The sequence below is a fragment of the Globicephala melas genome, chromosome 11, assembly GCF_963455315.2.
Source record: "Globicephala melas chromosome 11, mGloMel1.2, whole genome shotgun sequence".
Taxonomy (NCBI): Eukaryota; Metazoa; Chordata; class Mammalia; order Artiodactyla; family Delphinidae; genus Globicephala; species Globicephala melas.
In genome coordinates, this window is record NC_083324.2 from 58,932,799 (window position 1) to 58,948,943 (window position 16,145).

At 39.7% G+C, this 16,145-nt stretch overlaps 1 protein-coding gene across 4 annotated transcripts in view; it reads right to left on the reverse strand.

The window, feature by feature from the left end:
- Positions 1-7,135: 7,135 nt before the first annotated feature.
- The window catches only part of PRIM2 (DNA primase subunit 2), a 278,641-nt gene continuing 269,631 nt past the window's right edge, over positions 7,136-16,145 (reverse strand). For all 4 annotated transcript variants that reach the window (XM_030840966.3, XM_030840968.2, XM_030840967.2 and 1 more), the window contains 2 exons: positions 14,416-14,484; positions 7,136-7,738 (listed from right to left, as the gene is read on the reverse strand). In XM_030840966.3, coding sequence (XP_030696826.1) covers positions 7,517-7,738; positions 14,416-14,484 — 291 coding nt within the window. In that variant the 3' untranslated portion in view covers positions 7,136-7,516. The remainder of the gene's footprint in view (positions 7,739-14,415; positions 14,485-16,145) is intronic.

The window sequence follows — 16,145 nt, forward strand, 5'->3', positions numbered from 1 at the left end:
GTAACATCCTCTCCTTGTATTGCTCTTTGTATCAGCATATAGTGTCCTTATTTATCTTTCTTTATAGCCTTTGTTTTAAAGTCTATTTTGTCTGATATGAGTATTGTGACCCCCACTTTCTTGACATTTCCATTTGCATGAAATCTTTTTCCATCCCCTCACTTTCAATCTATGTGTGTCCTTTGCCCTAAAGTGGGTCTCTTTTAGGCAGCATATTGTAGACTTTTTTTTTTTAATTCAATCTGCCACTCTGTCTTCTGATTGGAGTATTTAGTCCATTAACGTTTAATTACTGATAGATATGTATTTATTGCCATTTTAAACGTTGTTTTCCCATTGATTTTACATTTCTTCTTTGTCTCTTTTTCCTTTTCTTTTTGTGGTTTGATAATTTTCTTTTGTATTATGCTTGTGTTCTCTCTATGGCTTTTCTGAACGTACTGTATGTTTTTGATTTGTGGTTAACCTTTTTCAAGTATGTTAACCCCGTCTTATATCTAATTGCTTTAGACTGGTAGTCACATAGGCTCAAACACATTGTAGAAAAAAAAATTCTACATTCTCTTACGCTCTTCCCCCACATTTTATGATTTTGTTGTCCTCTTTTACAACTTTATGTGCATCCTTTTGATGTTCATTGCTTTTACAGAAATGTTTTTTTTTTTTTTAATCTGTGTACTGTCTTATTTAAATGATTTACTTTCCAATTGTGATGTTCTCCTTCCTATAGCTTCTTACTTTTCTATTTAGAGAAGACCTTTCAATATTTCCTTTAGGATAGGTTTAGTATTGCTGTATTTTAGTTTTTGCTTGTCTGAGAAATTCTTTCTCTCTCCTATTCTAAATGATAATCTTGCTGGGTAGAGTATCCTAGGTTGCAGATTTTTCCCTTTCAGGACTTTGAGTATATTTTGCCACTCCCTTCCGGCCTGCAATATTTCTGTAGAGAAATCAGCTCATAGCCCTATGGGGGTTCCCTTATAATTAACTATTTCTCTTGCCGCCTTGAAAATCCTCTCTTTATCTTTAACTTTGGTCATTTTAATTATAATATCTTGGTGTAGGTCTGTTTGGGTTCATCTTGTTTGGGATGTTCTGTGCTTCCTGTATCTGGATATCTGTTTCCTTCTTTTGGTTTGGGAAGCTTTTAGTCATAATTTCTTCAAATACATTTTCAATCCCCTTTTCTCCTTCTTCTTCTGGGATACTTATTATGCATAGATTGGCACACTTTATATTATCCCATAGGTCTCTTATATTGCTTTCTTTCTTCCTTTGCAATTTGGCTTTTTGTCTGCTGTCCTGAATGGGTGATTTCCATTATTCTATCTTCTGAATCACTTACTCATTCTCCTGAACTACATCATTCTGCTATTCATTGCCTTTAGTTCAGCTTTTGTCTCAGCAAATAAGTTTTCTTATTTTTTTGGTTCCTTTTTATAGTTTCTAGTTCCTTTTTACAATAATCTGCCTTTCTATCAATAGCCTTTCTTAATTCCTTCAGTATTTTCATTATCTCCCTTAAACTTGGTGTCAGACTGAAGAGGTCTGTTTCACTTTTTGTTCTTTCAGAGGAACTCTCTTGATATTTTTTTTTTAATTGGGAGTGGTTCCTCTGCTTCTTCAATTTACTTATATTTCTCTTACTCTATGAGTTTAGGAGAAACAATTATCTACTGTGGTCTCGGAGGGCTATTTTTATGTAGGAGCCTCCCTGTGTAGCTTGTGTGAGTTTAATATTTTTGGTGCGAGGGCTGTTTTTAGTATGGATGCCTGCCACCTCCTTCCTCAGCATGTGCTGGCCGTTATCCCCTTGATAGAGGTTGTGAGTGGTGTTGTAGTGACCAGAGTCTGCACTGGATATTGAGCAGGGCCTCTTCTTTGCTCTGTGGTTGTCACAGCTCTGTCAGGGGGCAGGGTCTGCTCCCTCGTTGTTGGAGCAGCTCCAAATCTGTTTCTGAGCTGAGGCATGAGGTAGGCAGGACTGGAGCGCTCCTGCTGGGAGAGGATCCACTGACAATTCCTTCCCCGGAGTTGTCTACTGGGGAGTGTGCTCTGTGGTGCCACCTGTCACCTGTTGTGCGGGCTCACAAAGTACACTGTTGTCGGCTCTGCTCTCGCCCTCACCTCAACCATGGGAATGTCGGCAATTGGACCTGATGTCCCTCAGGCATTGTTTTCAGAAGGCCACCAACACAGATCCGCCGAAGTCAGGTCCCAGGCCTGTAGTAGTCGTGCACCTGACTCACCATGGGATCTGTGGAAGCAGCCCAGCCATGGCCCAGTCCCTGCGTGCACACACCACAAAGCCCACAGCTGTTAAGGCCAGACGCGTTCCAGCTGCGGGGGCACCCATTGTCTGCTTGGATGTCCCGCAGGTGCTGAATTTACAAAGCCAGTGGTAGAGGTGTAAATCTGCAGCTTGTGCAGCCATGGGAAGATTTCCGCCCTGATTTCCTAAGTTGTGCAGCCCCTAGGGCTTCACTATGATTTCAGCCCCGCCTGTGTGCGGGGAACCTGCTGGCACCTGCTCCCAGAGCCTGCTGAGGTGGTGGCTGGCACGGGAGCCCACCGAGGCAGCAGCTAGGGCGTGGATGCCTGGCCAGGCAGCAGCTGGGGTGTGGGCACCTGCCAAGGTGGTGGCTGGGTTGTGCACTCCCAGAGCCCATGGAGGTAGGGGCCAGCATGTGGAGAAAGAGGCTGTTATGGCACGTCCTGCCCCTCCCTTCACGTGGCACTTTGCTTCTATAGAGGGCCCAGGCTTCTTCCACATACACCGTCGGTTACAGTCATACCACACTCAGCTCCTTCAGGCTGTCTCTGCACAGCCTACCCCAGTCCTCTCCCTGGGATTTTCCTCTTAACCCTGACTCCAGCACCCAGCCCCTACCCATACCAGTGGATGCGCATCTCAGGCTGGGGCACACAGGGAGGTGCCCTGCACTGTCTGTGCAGGTCTCTCTCTGTTCTGCCTGCCCAACAAACCAATTGTTGCACTTTCCTCTAAGCCCCTGAAGCTCCCTTTCTGTCCTGGCTGATCTCCCTGCCAGCGACAGGGTTTTCCCAGATGCGAGAACCTTTCCTTTTTTTCAGCTCCCTCTCAGGGACGTAGGTCCCATCCTGCTTCCTCTCCCCCACCCCCACTTTCACCCTACCTGGTTACGTGGAGATCTTCCTTGTCCTTTCAGGTGTTTGAGGTCTTCTGCTGGTGTTCAGTAGGTGTTCTGTGAGAACTGTTCATTTGTAGACGTATTTTTGATGTATTTGTGGGAGGAGGTGAGTTCCACGTCCTTCTACCCTGCCATCTTGATTGGAGTCCCCACAGATTCTAAATTAAATGCATTATTTGCTGAATTTACTTTCTCTCCATGCTTTCAGTGTAAAAATTCAAACACACTACTATACATAAAATAGGTAAACAACAGGAACCTACTACTGTACTCAACATCTTGTAATAACTTATAATGGAAAAGAATCTGAAAAAGAATATATGTATAACTGAATCACTGTGCTGTACATTTGAAACTAACCCAACACTGTAAATTAACTATACTTCAATTAAAAAATTCAAAAAACCAAAACCCCTCAAAGAGCCTCATAGTTCCATTATGGTGAATGAATACCTAGAAACACAGGGCTGAATTGAAAAATCCATCATGCATTTATTAGCAGTGCTGTTTCACTACCTTGTCATCAACGTTCAAAAACAGTCTTGCATCTAAAGGCTCAGGGAAAATACAGAAGCTCTATGTACAGACATATTCTTTAGCTTTTGATAAGGTTCTACAGTGATAATTCTTGGAGAAAATAAAATGTCATGAAGAATGGACAAAGAAAGCTTATGGGACAGAAAGCAAACCCAATAACAGGAAATTGTATCACTTTTGTCAGGAAGGTGAGATAAGTGGGAAGATAATTTCCTACAGGTGACAAGATTTCCATAGCATCACAGAGCTAATTGCCTACAATGCCAATTAGAGTGAAAAGCCTTAGACCAGGACAATGGCTATCTGTCAAAAAGAAGCTCCATACTGAAAAGGAGGCCAGACGTTCTGGGTAAATAAGTGATTACCTGCATATAAGTTAGATATCCTTGTGAGAAACACTACCTCTGGGCAGACAGTGTCTTTGGGAAGCCCATTCCCAGGTAATGCTGTGCACCTTCCAGGGCACCTGACAACCAAACCCGCACACCTGTTCAAAACGCACCTTTCGCACACAGTGCTCCTGTCTGTGCGTTGAAAGGGCTGCGCCTTCCTCTGCAGCAGGGCCCTCCCTGACTGTTCAGTTTCCTCTGGGAGCAGCGCCCTGCCTTCCTGGCTCCCTGCCAGCCTTCTCTCTCCTCCCTTTGCCAACATTAGAAAAGAAGTTAACAAATGGATCTAATTACCACAGTGGTTTGAGGCTTCTCGACTTTCTTTCCCTTCCAGCTGTAAAGATGTCCTCAGACCAAGCTTCATGTTCAGCACGGCTGTCAACTCTGTTTAATGCGCACTTAAATTTAATGTCAAGCCGATGCCTGTGGAAGACCTTGATTAAATTTGCAAACAGCAGACTAACCAAACCAGAATTTGAGAGTTGTCTCATTTCGCCTTTCAAGCTTAAATCCCAGTTTTCTTTTCTTCTTTGCAAAGAATTACAGAAGTTTGCTTGCAAAGACCCTGAGTATCAGTAAGGCAGCAAAGTGTAAGAAGCAAATGCTCCTCATGCTTTTACAGAGAGAAATCCCTCATCTTAAAATTCCGTATGAATTAAAGATCCTTCCCATTGCTTTATTCTGCTCCCCCTCATTCAAAATCTGTGACTATTCACTTTCACAACTATAATAAGTATTCCTAAAAAGTTTACTTAAAATCTTCCTAGTGTTCTTTTATGCACATTGCAATTAGGAGTTTTATACTGTCTTGGCAGAGTGAAAAACAAAATGAAAGAAATGGGATAGAATCTCCACAATGTCAGTGCTTCTACCAGGTGCAAATTTCCAACCTGGTCTCTGGCTTCGACTGTCTCTTCTTTTGTCTCTGACAATCGTACAGCCTCTCCTCCTTGAAGAGGTAATAAAAGACCAGAAGTTAAAAGATCCGGAAGGCCCATATTCTTTTTCATTGGCTACTGTTTTGAAAAGAGGCTGCTGGCTTTTGATTTTTCTTTTGAGTTCTTCCTACATCATCTGATTCAAACAGGTCTTTCAAAGAAAACAATCAAAATTGTCTAGACCTGTGAAGCATGAAAAATAAATTGCTTTTTCCAAGTCCACAAACCACCAGAAAGGCATTAATGTCTATCTTCTTACATAAACCTCTAACCCCTATCCTCTAATTTACACACTTCACAAAATATTTATATATTCTTCTGTATAATATATGACAGGAGATCAAGCCTTATTACAAAGAAATGGAACTGGTAATACAACTAATATTTAAACTAGTGTTATTTTGGAGTTTGACTAGACACAAAACATTCAAGTTCTTGAGGCTGCTAGGATAAAACAGTCAACTCAGACACATCTGCTTGCTGTCGAGGGCTCTGAGCTGTTAGCTGGTGGGCACACAGGCTTCAAGAAAGGAGAACGTGCGGCAGGAGAAAAAGAAAGCCTTGCATTGTGCCAGATATGAAATACCCTGTCCTAAGATTTCTCACTGAGCTACAGTAGTAAGACTGCTGCTTGTTTTTCCCTTCTAATACAACAGAGACCTACCTTTCTATGCTTGGCTTTCCATCACTAACTTAATTCTGTGGTTAAAACAGCCACATGAAGCACTTGTTCTTAACATTAAAAAAAAAAAAAAGGGCGTGGTTTTGCAGTCCATGGATGAAGTGGTCGGCAGTCATTAGATTCCTGCTGAGAATTATGCATGATACAAGGAATAGCAGATGGTTTCAGAAGGGAGAGATTTATAGAGGTAATTTGTAGTGGAATAACACTATTTTCTGAACTAGGTAATAATTCACAAAAGACAAGCAAAGGTTCAGATAATATCTCATTTAATTATATGTTACTAAATATTCCAAGAAATCTTTGCTCAGCAGCCTAAGATAAAAACCTGATGAGCTGACATTTTTAGGTTCTGATGCTCTGACCCTGTTTAAATCCTTTTCTCATCGCTGCAGTTTCCCACAGGACTTACAATGTAGTTCTTCTAACAGTCCAGTTCTCTGAATGCAATACAGTGTCTCATGTGATTCAAGAGGATAAAGGGCAAAAAGAGTGGATATATGTATACGTATAACTGAATCACTTTGCTGTACACCTGAAACTAACACACTGTAAATCAACTACACTCCAATAAGAATTAAAAAAAAAAAAAAAAGAGGATAAAGGGCAAGTGCCCTTTTTCCCAGGAAAAGAGGACTGCATAGAATGGTGTTTTTACATAACCCAAGGGAGTAGGCAAGGACAGGTTACATTTCAACCTGGGTCTCCCCTCTACAAGTCCAAATCCTCTGGGTGAGTGAGCAGAGCCCCCAGGGAGGAAATGTGTCAGATCAGGGCCTCTCCAGGCACACGGTGCGTTAGTCACTCGCCAAGGGCAGACAGAGAGCAGGGTGCTGATCCAGTGCCCCTGGGACCAGCCACAACATCCACCAACTCCACTGCTGGCACCAAAACAGGCATTATTACAAATATGGGAATATTCACCACTGAAGCTGATGAATTTACCAAACCTACTTGGCAGTTCACAGCAACCACAGAAGCAATGAGGTATGGAAGCTAGGGGTGGAATGAAGAAACACTGCAGACTCTCCTTAGAACCTCCTCACCTTAGTGATGGGCTGTTCTCCCCGAGTGAATGGAGACGACAGTGGATAAGGAGGACCATCACTTTATATAATAAAATCCTTCTATTTGTTAACAGTATGACTGTACACATTCTGTTTCTCTTAATTCCTGAGTCACAACTCACTTCAGTAAAGTTTGCTACCACTCAAAGGGGTAAAAATTCTCCTTGCTGATGTGGAATAACCTCAAATGACCAACTCAAGAGAAAAAGGAAGAACAGTTTAAAATCTTCACTGGTGATTTGGCAATACATTGCATATTCCCAAATACCACTTTAAAAGCTGAGGTAATATCTCCTCTGTTAAGGCATAATATGACTCACAATTACACGCAGACACACTCATTATACATTTTGATATTTATTAACAGAAATGGTCTAGAAAAGGCCTGGGTCAACATTACAGTGGTAAGTGTTAAAATAAAAGCTGTTCTTAGTCGTACTGTTTCTAGGGGACTGTAACCAGTCCAGAAAGCTGTTTTAAAACGGGACTTAAATCACACCATTCAAGCGTTGGATTTCAAAAGAAATTCTTCCTCTTCTCTTTTGTCACAGCAAAATATACGAGGTCTTTGTTTTTACCTGCAAGGTGGCCTTCCGTGAAGTGCGTAAACGTGTGGATGGATGAAAGGGGGTCGGGTGGAGGGAGAAGGCAGACAAAAAAGAAAAAGATAAAATCGTAAAGTAGGAAATAAAAACTAGTGAGGAAGACAGGCTACCAACTGCCCAAGAATCGTTCACTGAAGCAACTCCTCCAGTCCCTCCAGATCCATTTCCAGAGAGGAGTTGAGCGAGGCCAGAGCAGATGACGCATCCTTGCTTCTCTGGACACTCAGTTTGGATTGGGGCGTTTCTGGTTGGACGGATTCCTTCTTGAAGTCTTTACCTCCACTGAGGATCCGCTGGCTCTCAAAAAAGAACTGGTTTGGATGACTCAAAGAAAAGCCACAATCATCTACCTGTACAGGCAAGCAAATGTGTATAACATTAATACGTAACAAAAGTACAAATAAAGGGACGTCAAGAACCGCCCAGACCTCATTCAAAACCTACTCAATACAGGAAACACAGATTCTCGTTCAAAACACTCAAACCACTGCTTACATGATTTCACTCACAGGGAGTTTCAGCCACCGCCTGACAGTTACGAATCTTGCGCTCTACGTCCAGCCCAGACCCCTTGCACTTGGCTCTGCTTCCCCACCCAACTGCTACCTGCCACCTCAGACGGCTCAAAGGCACATCCAAGCAATGCCTGGCATCTTGTTGGCCAATAAATATTTTTTTTTAAAAAAAGAAAAACACGAAAAAAGGAGGGAGGATCTTTCCAGATGAGTTGGGTTTGGAAAGATGAGAGAGTGAAAAGCTGGGATAATGAGGTCCAGGGTGAATCAAGCAGCAGGATCCCAGGGGCAGGGTGAAGAGGAATGTCTAGGGAAGCAGGTAGTGCAGGTGGGCTGCTGTGAAAGGCACAGAAAGAGGGTAACAGGAAATAAGGCTGCAAAGACAGGCTGGGGCCAGACCACGGAGAGCCTTGACAACCAGGGTAAGTAGCCTAGACCTAATTTTGTAGGCATCACAGAGTCACTAAAATTCCTTAAGAAGGGAAGTGATGCGATTAAAGATATGTGTAATCTTATGGTAGATTAAAATGGATTAGCAGGGAGTTAAAAGTTACCGTCACAGTTCAGGATGAACCTTCTTAACAGGTAGACCCATAAACAGAAACAAGGTTTTTTCTAAAACTTACTTCAGAACCTCAGGATTCTCTTGATTCTCTTTAGTCACTTGTTGATACATGTTGGATCAATACTTTTTTTTTTTTTTTCTTTTTGCGGTACGCAGGCCTCTCACTGTTGTGGCCTCTCCCTGTTGTGGCCTCTCCCGTTGCAGAGCACAGGCTCTGGACACGCAGGATCAGTGGCCATGGCTCACGGGCCCAGCCGCTCCGTGGCATGTGGGATCTTCCCGGACCGGGGCATGAACCTGTGTCCCCTGCATCGGCAGGCGGACTCTCAACCACTGCGCCACCAGGGAAGCCCCAGACCAATACTTTTATAATAATTCAGTGTATAGCAGATTGATAGTGTACGCACTGATTTAAGAGTTACTACTCAGATCACTAAGAACAATTTTTTACCTGCTACTATGCTGCTTAATTTCAAAATGTTTCCTGAATGTTTTATCTAGGATTTTTTATTAACAACGGAGTCATTTGTGAACTTCTTCATTATATTGTTTTTCACCCAATTCATTAAAAAACTGGGAGATTCAATATAAAGTTTGCATTTTACAAAGTGTTCCATGAAAAATAAGTTTATTGCCTAGCACGTTTCAATCAGAAGACTTTATGGTTTTTATAAATAGAGAATATTAGAGATTGGAAAGATGTAGGGAATACTTTAAACTGGATCTTCTCCATGTACAGACTAGGAAACTGAGACCCAAAGAGATTTTTTACATGGTTTAGGCAAAGTCATAGAGCACTAGAAACTGGATCTGTCTGAATTAGAATTCAGGCCTTTAGCTCACTTAGTTCCTCTGAAATCTGTTTTAAGAGGTTTTATGGAAAGTCAAACAAACTTACAATTATATCATTATAAATATTATTTCTAGAGATAAACTTGTCTATAAAGATTATAAAAAACACAGTGGTGTCATTTCATGCAAAAAGAAGCTAGCACCTTTTGTGATACTTAATTACGTATCGGGTATTTTCTACACCTTGCTTCAAGTTGTTAAAAGTGTCAATTTATCTATCACAGAAGATGACTCTGTGGATTAAAGTGAATGATTAGATTTCAGTGTGGACAAAATGAAATATGGTAATCTTTATACTAAGCCTCAGTTTCCTCCCCCATGAAATGGAGGTAATAATAGCAGCTATGTCATAGGGTTGCTATGAGGAAAACCAAAGAAATAGGAGTGTAAAAAGAAAGAGTTGTTGGTTCTATGAAATCTAAATTAAATGCTTGGAAAGACTCAGGAAAGGCAAGTTGCTTAAAACAAAAGAAAACAAAACCGAACTTCCCAAAAGATAGGGAGAAAGATCAGATTGCTTTGTATTATAATTAAGTTCCTTTTCCACTTTAAAGAAACCAAAACTGGAAATTGGTGATGGTGTAGTATGCATATGGTTTTTGAAAAAAAATGAAATCAAATTCCAATCCCAAACCTACATTCAAACAAAAGACCCTGCCCTTAATATCAAAAGATTAGTAAACAAATGGCATTCAAATGTTTTACCTTTAAAATGTAATGTTTAAAAAATACATTTTTTTATGACTGTCCATTTTAATTAATACTTTTAATAACCAACTAAAACAATGCCAGGGGTCTTGAAATGAGGGCCTATAACCATGGTTCTGTATGATGTCATGTTTTTCAATTTCTCTCTTAGGTCTGCAATCACCATTTCTTAACTCATTTTGTTAAGTAAGCTCATTTTACCAAACATCTATTAAGATGTCTGGTAGCATGATGAACTTATGAAGAGTTTCCTTCTGTTTACTGGATTGTGTTTCTTCTAGGATGGGTTCTTTCTTTTGAGTGTTTTCCTTCTTTCACTTTTATTTTTGCCTGAAGGAAGGTATCTTTCATTTTGCTCAGGAAAGTAAAATTAGGGATTTTTAGGGAGGAAGGGGAGAAGCATAAACCAAATAGAATGAAAATAGATTTTACTTTAAAATTATTTAGTAAAAAGAATAGAGAAAGAGATTTACCCACATCTAAATGCCACATTTATTATTGCTTCAAAGTCAGCAGCTCTTTCCTTTACTCCTCATTAAAAAAAAAAAAAAAAAGGAATATTCAGTTTGCTTCATTCTAGATATGGAAATACTAAGTGAGAATTTTCACAATTTTGTCTGATATGAATCTTGTTTCTTTCCTTGCCTTTTTTCTTGTTTGGTTGCTATGGTGATGTTTTTTCTTTGTGGTTGATGATTTTTTTATTATGTTTTGTACATTTTGTTAAATAATGGGAGAGGGAAATTCTGTGATGCATCTTCATTCTGTCCTGTTATCTTGGAAGACCCACAGTACCATAAAGAGCTAAAACAAGACTGGTAGAAGAAAGAAGTAGGATGGAGCCCTTTATAGGCTACATTATAAATTTTGGATTTCACCTGAAGAGCGATGGGGAAGGCTTTTAAAGTTTTTTTTAAAAGCAGGTTACTGAAATGATCAGGTTTTTCTGTTTTAAAGATCACCCTAGCAGCTGTGTGGAGGGGAAAGAACTGGGCCGGTGCATGTGTGCAGCTGCTGGGAAAGGAGTCAGGAAGGCACTGCAGTGAGTGACCCGCATGAGAGACGGTGGGGCTCCCGGCTCAGGGTTTTAACTGATCTCCACAATGATCCTGAGTGATGATTACAAAGCTTAAATGTACTTGGTATATACCGTTTAAGATTGCAGGAAAATGTGTGATAGATTTTAACAAGATTTTTGTAGAGATTTCTATGGTGAAAAGAGAATTATGCTCAGCTATTTGCAAAATAAGTATTCAGAATGACTCAGCACTTAAAGAGATCTATTTCTAAAGAAACTATTTTCAATTAAAATCCAGAGTTTAATCTACACAAGGCCTAGTGTTTTCATTTACAAATGGAGTATGCCAAAAGAAAAAAAAATTCACTTCAATATAAAACATTGTTCCCTAAAAATACTGAGGGAAACAGATTTCAAGCAGGCCAACTTTTGATATCTACCAAGTGAATCTCTCTCAAACATGAGCTTGGAATGAGCATGTTCTGCACACAATGACCTTCACACAAACATAGGTCTCATATTTCTGCCACAGAAAATGCGGATTTTGAAGGACTGGAAGCAATACTGTTTTACCTATGGGATGTTTGGGTTTTAATCAAGAGGTTTTGCAATGACACCTTATAATGAGGCAGCTGGTCTTACCAAAAAAGCCATATGGAACCACTGCAGCACTGCTGTAAATGTTATCAGTTAACTGGTTCATTTTCAAAACTTTCATTAAAGTGAGTTTAATCACAGAGGCCTCAAGAAAATAAACATAGGAGGTTTTTTTTTTGGGGGGGGGAGGAGAATGGCAGCAACATGAAATAAAAATAGATTCTATTTTTAAATTAAATTAGAAAAAATAATAAGCAAAGAGACATATTCACAACAAAAAATCTATAGTGAGACATCTAGTGGATGCAAACAGCCTTTTTATTCCCTTGATTTATATGTGGCTTAAAGTAGACTACTTCTATATGTGGGAGGATTTAGACATATGTCTTTTTAATATCTTCATTAATCTAAGGCAAGTTTTAAAAATTGCCTATAGTAGTAATACTCTTGCAGGAATAATCAATAGGAGAGATGCTACAAAAGCAGATTTGAGAAATAAAAAAGCACTTCTTACTTTTTAGTGATGTCACAAACTCAGTGTTTAAATCTAATTTTCATATCTTCTCTAAAAAAAAGGTAAGAGGTTGAATAAGAGACCTCAATTTGTTAAAGTTCTGAGGCTTCTTAATTAAAAGGGTCCACAAATAATTAAGAACACATATTAAATTAAAACTCTCAAGCTGAGCAAGCAAATTAAAGAATACAGTCTACAAGGGAAAGAGTTTGCAAAGATGATGCTGAAAATACCAAAGAGATGTGGCTTATCTGTTGAGATTCCTATTCTGACAAAACTGATGAGAATTTGTTGTTTACTACTATATTGATGTTTAGTCCTTTCAACTGTGTGAAAATAAAATTTTAATGTTTTTAAATAAAAACACTATTTTCAACAGTTAGGTGTAATAGTAAGAGGACTGGACCCAGGGGCCAGACCAGACCAGGGTTCTGGCTCCAGACCTCCCACTAACTAGCTGTGGTCCCTAGGGCATCATGCAGAGTCACTAGGCCTGTTTGTTTTTCACCATAAACTATGAAGGCTGCATCATGAATCTAGACAGGAAAATACTAATGGCCTCCACAGCTGTTATTACAAATACAGTCCCAGGTTTTACAGAACAGCAGTCAGGGTTAGATCATGAGCTCTAGATGAGGTCCTCGACAGCCTGGTTCAAATTTAAGCTCCACTCCTTAGGACCTTAGGCTCTCAGCATCTCTAAGCTTTGTCATGATGGGGATGCAAATCGTGCCCAGCTGTGGTCTGCAGTGTGGACCAAAGGAGCCAGTGTGTCCAGAGCACTAACTGCTAGGCCTGGCACACGTGAAGGGTTCTGTAGGTGTTGGCTGATATTACCATTATTATTTTCATTATTATCAGTGATGTTATATTTTTGCTATGAAATATGTAAGAAATTCTGCAATTATATAACCACGAAAGAAAAGTTATTTCATGAAAACTAGAAAACGTAAAAGTGATTATAAAACTTAGCATACTATGGGGACTTCCCTCTCAGTCCAGTGGTTAAGACTCCGTGCTTCCAATGCAGGGGGCACGGCTTCAATCCCTGGTCAGGGAACTAAGACCCCACGTGCTGTGCGGCGAGGCCAAAAAAAAAAAAAAAAAAAAAAAACTCAGCACGTCGTGGTAGCTGATGATGAATTCAATACATGCAGCATCTTTTTTGGGAAGGTCACGAATCCCTTTGAAACCTGATAAATGCTCGACTCCAAAAACGCACATATGTACTTAGAGAAAAAAATGTTTCAAGAGGTGCATGGACCTCTGGTGCATTCTTGGCTGTCTTTCCTGGGTTAGGAAGCCATGAACAGGACCAGTACTTGCAAACTGGGGGTCTGTGAGCTAAGTCGACCTGCAGATGTGCTGTTGGCCTGCACACGGCCTTAAAACTTGTCAATGTGAACATCTCTAACAGCATGACTTCTTCAGTGGTGTTCATCTCAGGTAGTTTCACTTTTTTGGGTTATCTTCCTGACCCCTGCAGGCCTCTGAGTTTGTGACCTACGCTTTACACCTCTCAGGACCTACTAGCAGGCCTTTTGTATAGGAGGCTGGCAAGAAAACAACCAAACACATTTCCCTGACTCTCTTGCAGCTAGGGGTCCACTGTATAACCTAGGTCGCCATGCAGATAAACACAAGACTTGAGAACTAGATTAGGGTAACGTGAGTTGGCAACCACAAGTAAAAGCATCCAGTTTTCTACAAGAAAGATGGCAAAAGCCTTTGGTTCTTCTGGACAGCTGAAGCCAGTGTTCCAGACCTACTCTGAGAAGTGGTTATCTAAGGCCTGTGGGTCCAGTCCGGCCCAGAATTTGCTCTTGTAAATAAAGTTCTACTGGGACAGAAGCATGCCCGCACCTTCACACACCGTCTAGGCTGCTTTTGCATGAGAGCAGCAGATGGAAGCAGCTGTGACAGGGAACACATGGACCACAAAGGTTCAAACTTTCACGACCTGGCCCTTCACAGAAAGTTTGCCAACCCTTGGTCTTATCCCTAGCAGTGGAGTGGTGGGTGGCAGCCATAGTAAGATTTTCTCAGGATGTAGCTTCTCTTAGTTACAATATTCCTGGTTCTGTAGCATCCAAGCTTAATTCCCTGGCCCTTCTATAAGCAACCTCATACTGTGTAATAATTCCCTTTCCACTGAAAACAGCTAGAGTGGTTTCTACTGCTACAGCAAAAAATCCTAAATGAAACACAGAGTAACAAAAGACAAAGGATCAGGTTATAAAGTTTAAAAATTTACTTACATTATGTGTCATCTCAAAGAACTTCTGACAGGCTAGATGGTAATGTGTCCCTTTTACTAAATCCAAAATCTAAAATGAAGGGAAAAAAGTGAAAGAAAAATTAGAAATTAAATTTCTAAACCACTGTAGCTCCTGGTTGCCAGCCTTTTCATAATCTTCATTCCAGATAGGAAATGCATTAAATCATGTAGCATGCTGTACCCCTGCAGCCTGGACACTGTGATAATGTTGACATCATACAGTAGCTGTTTAGGTTGGCATTAAACCACTGATGACAAGAGATAGTAAGTGATCTTGCTGACCTACCAAATGTGAATTTCAGTAACTTTACCTTGACAACAAGATGAAAACAGATCCTAGTATTATGACTTCGACAGTTATTGTCAGAATATCATATTGCAACATCTCTTCCAAAACTGTAGATATAAATCTAGTAATCTAAATGGTTGCTGCATGAAGCAATAAGTATACTATTTAGATTTTTACTTTCCACATTACCAGTTTATACAGATACAGCATAAAATACAGCTGTGTGTCCATCAGAAAAATTTAATGTAAACCCGTTGGATGAGTATCTGTGGAGAGGGAATGCTTTTGCCTTCAATCAGATTTGCCCTTTTCTGAAATGAAGTTATTTCTAGTAAAGCTCAGCAGAATGTGAGAGTAAATAGTCTATTCTGACCACCTATTAGGAACATCATCCTATCTTTTGTAAATACAATTTGCTTTCCAATTCTACTTCATGTAATCTCTTCAGAACAGCACAAACTCCCATCCTTCTCAGTAGACTGCAATAACAGTTGAAATTCGTAAAGTTTTATCACCTTTATCACCTCCCCTGACAAATATATAGAATATATATTTGGCCTGTTCGTAAAACACAGTAAAATGCTGAAATTAACAGACAGCCTCAAATGAAGGAAAAAATAATTCTGGAGAAATGCTAATTTCTATCCCTTTTCAAAAGGCTGACCTTCCTATGACAAAAAGAAATGTTCATGAAGTCTCAAATTCTTGCTATCCTCATTATTGAATATAGCTTACATCTTTTAACAGATACACACAAAAAATTACAGTGCAGAATGGGCATCACATTATACTGACAAGAGTATGCTTAAAAGAACTGTTTTTCTCTGACTGTCTTACAGATTACATTTCTAAATTTCAGGTTACATTTTATTAAATCCTACATGAAAGACCTGTGTAAATGCCAACCAATCACAGCACCCAGGATTCTGCCTGTCTGCCTATTTGAACTGTCTACTTTTCTTGAATTATTACAGCAAAAGTGAAAAATAAATCAGTTTTAAATGAATGACTATAAACTTTTAAAATGAAGAAAGTCACAAAGTTTTTAAAGTAATTCTAACATTCTGAGCTCATATTCGCCTATGTTTTTAAACATAGATAATTCAAACTGTGCTGAGATAAACTTGCAGTTGAGTACTGGCAAACATCAGTGATACCAAGGTATGAATATCTATGAATTACAATTTTGGAGAAGCAAGGTCTTCAAACATAAACTTAAGTTTAAATGATGCCATAAATTACCTGAAGAGAAAATGAATTCACAGAAATAGACAAAAATCCCAACTGTATGGTATGTAATAAACTCCCTTTATTTAAAAACAAAACAATGAATCTAACATCTTATTCTGTGTATATACATTTCTTGTTTATATATATACACATATATGGTATATTAGATATCTTCCTTGCAAAATAAATAT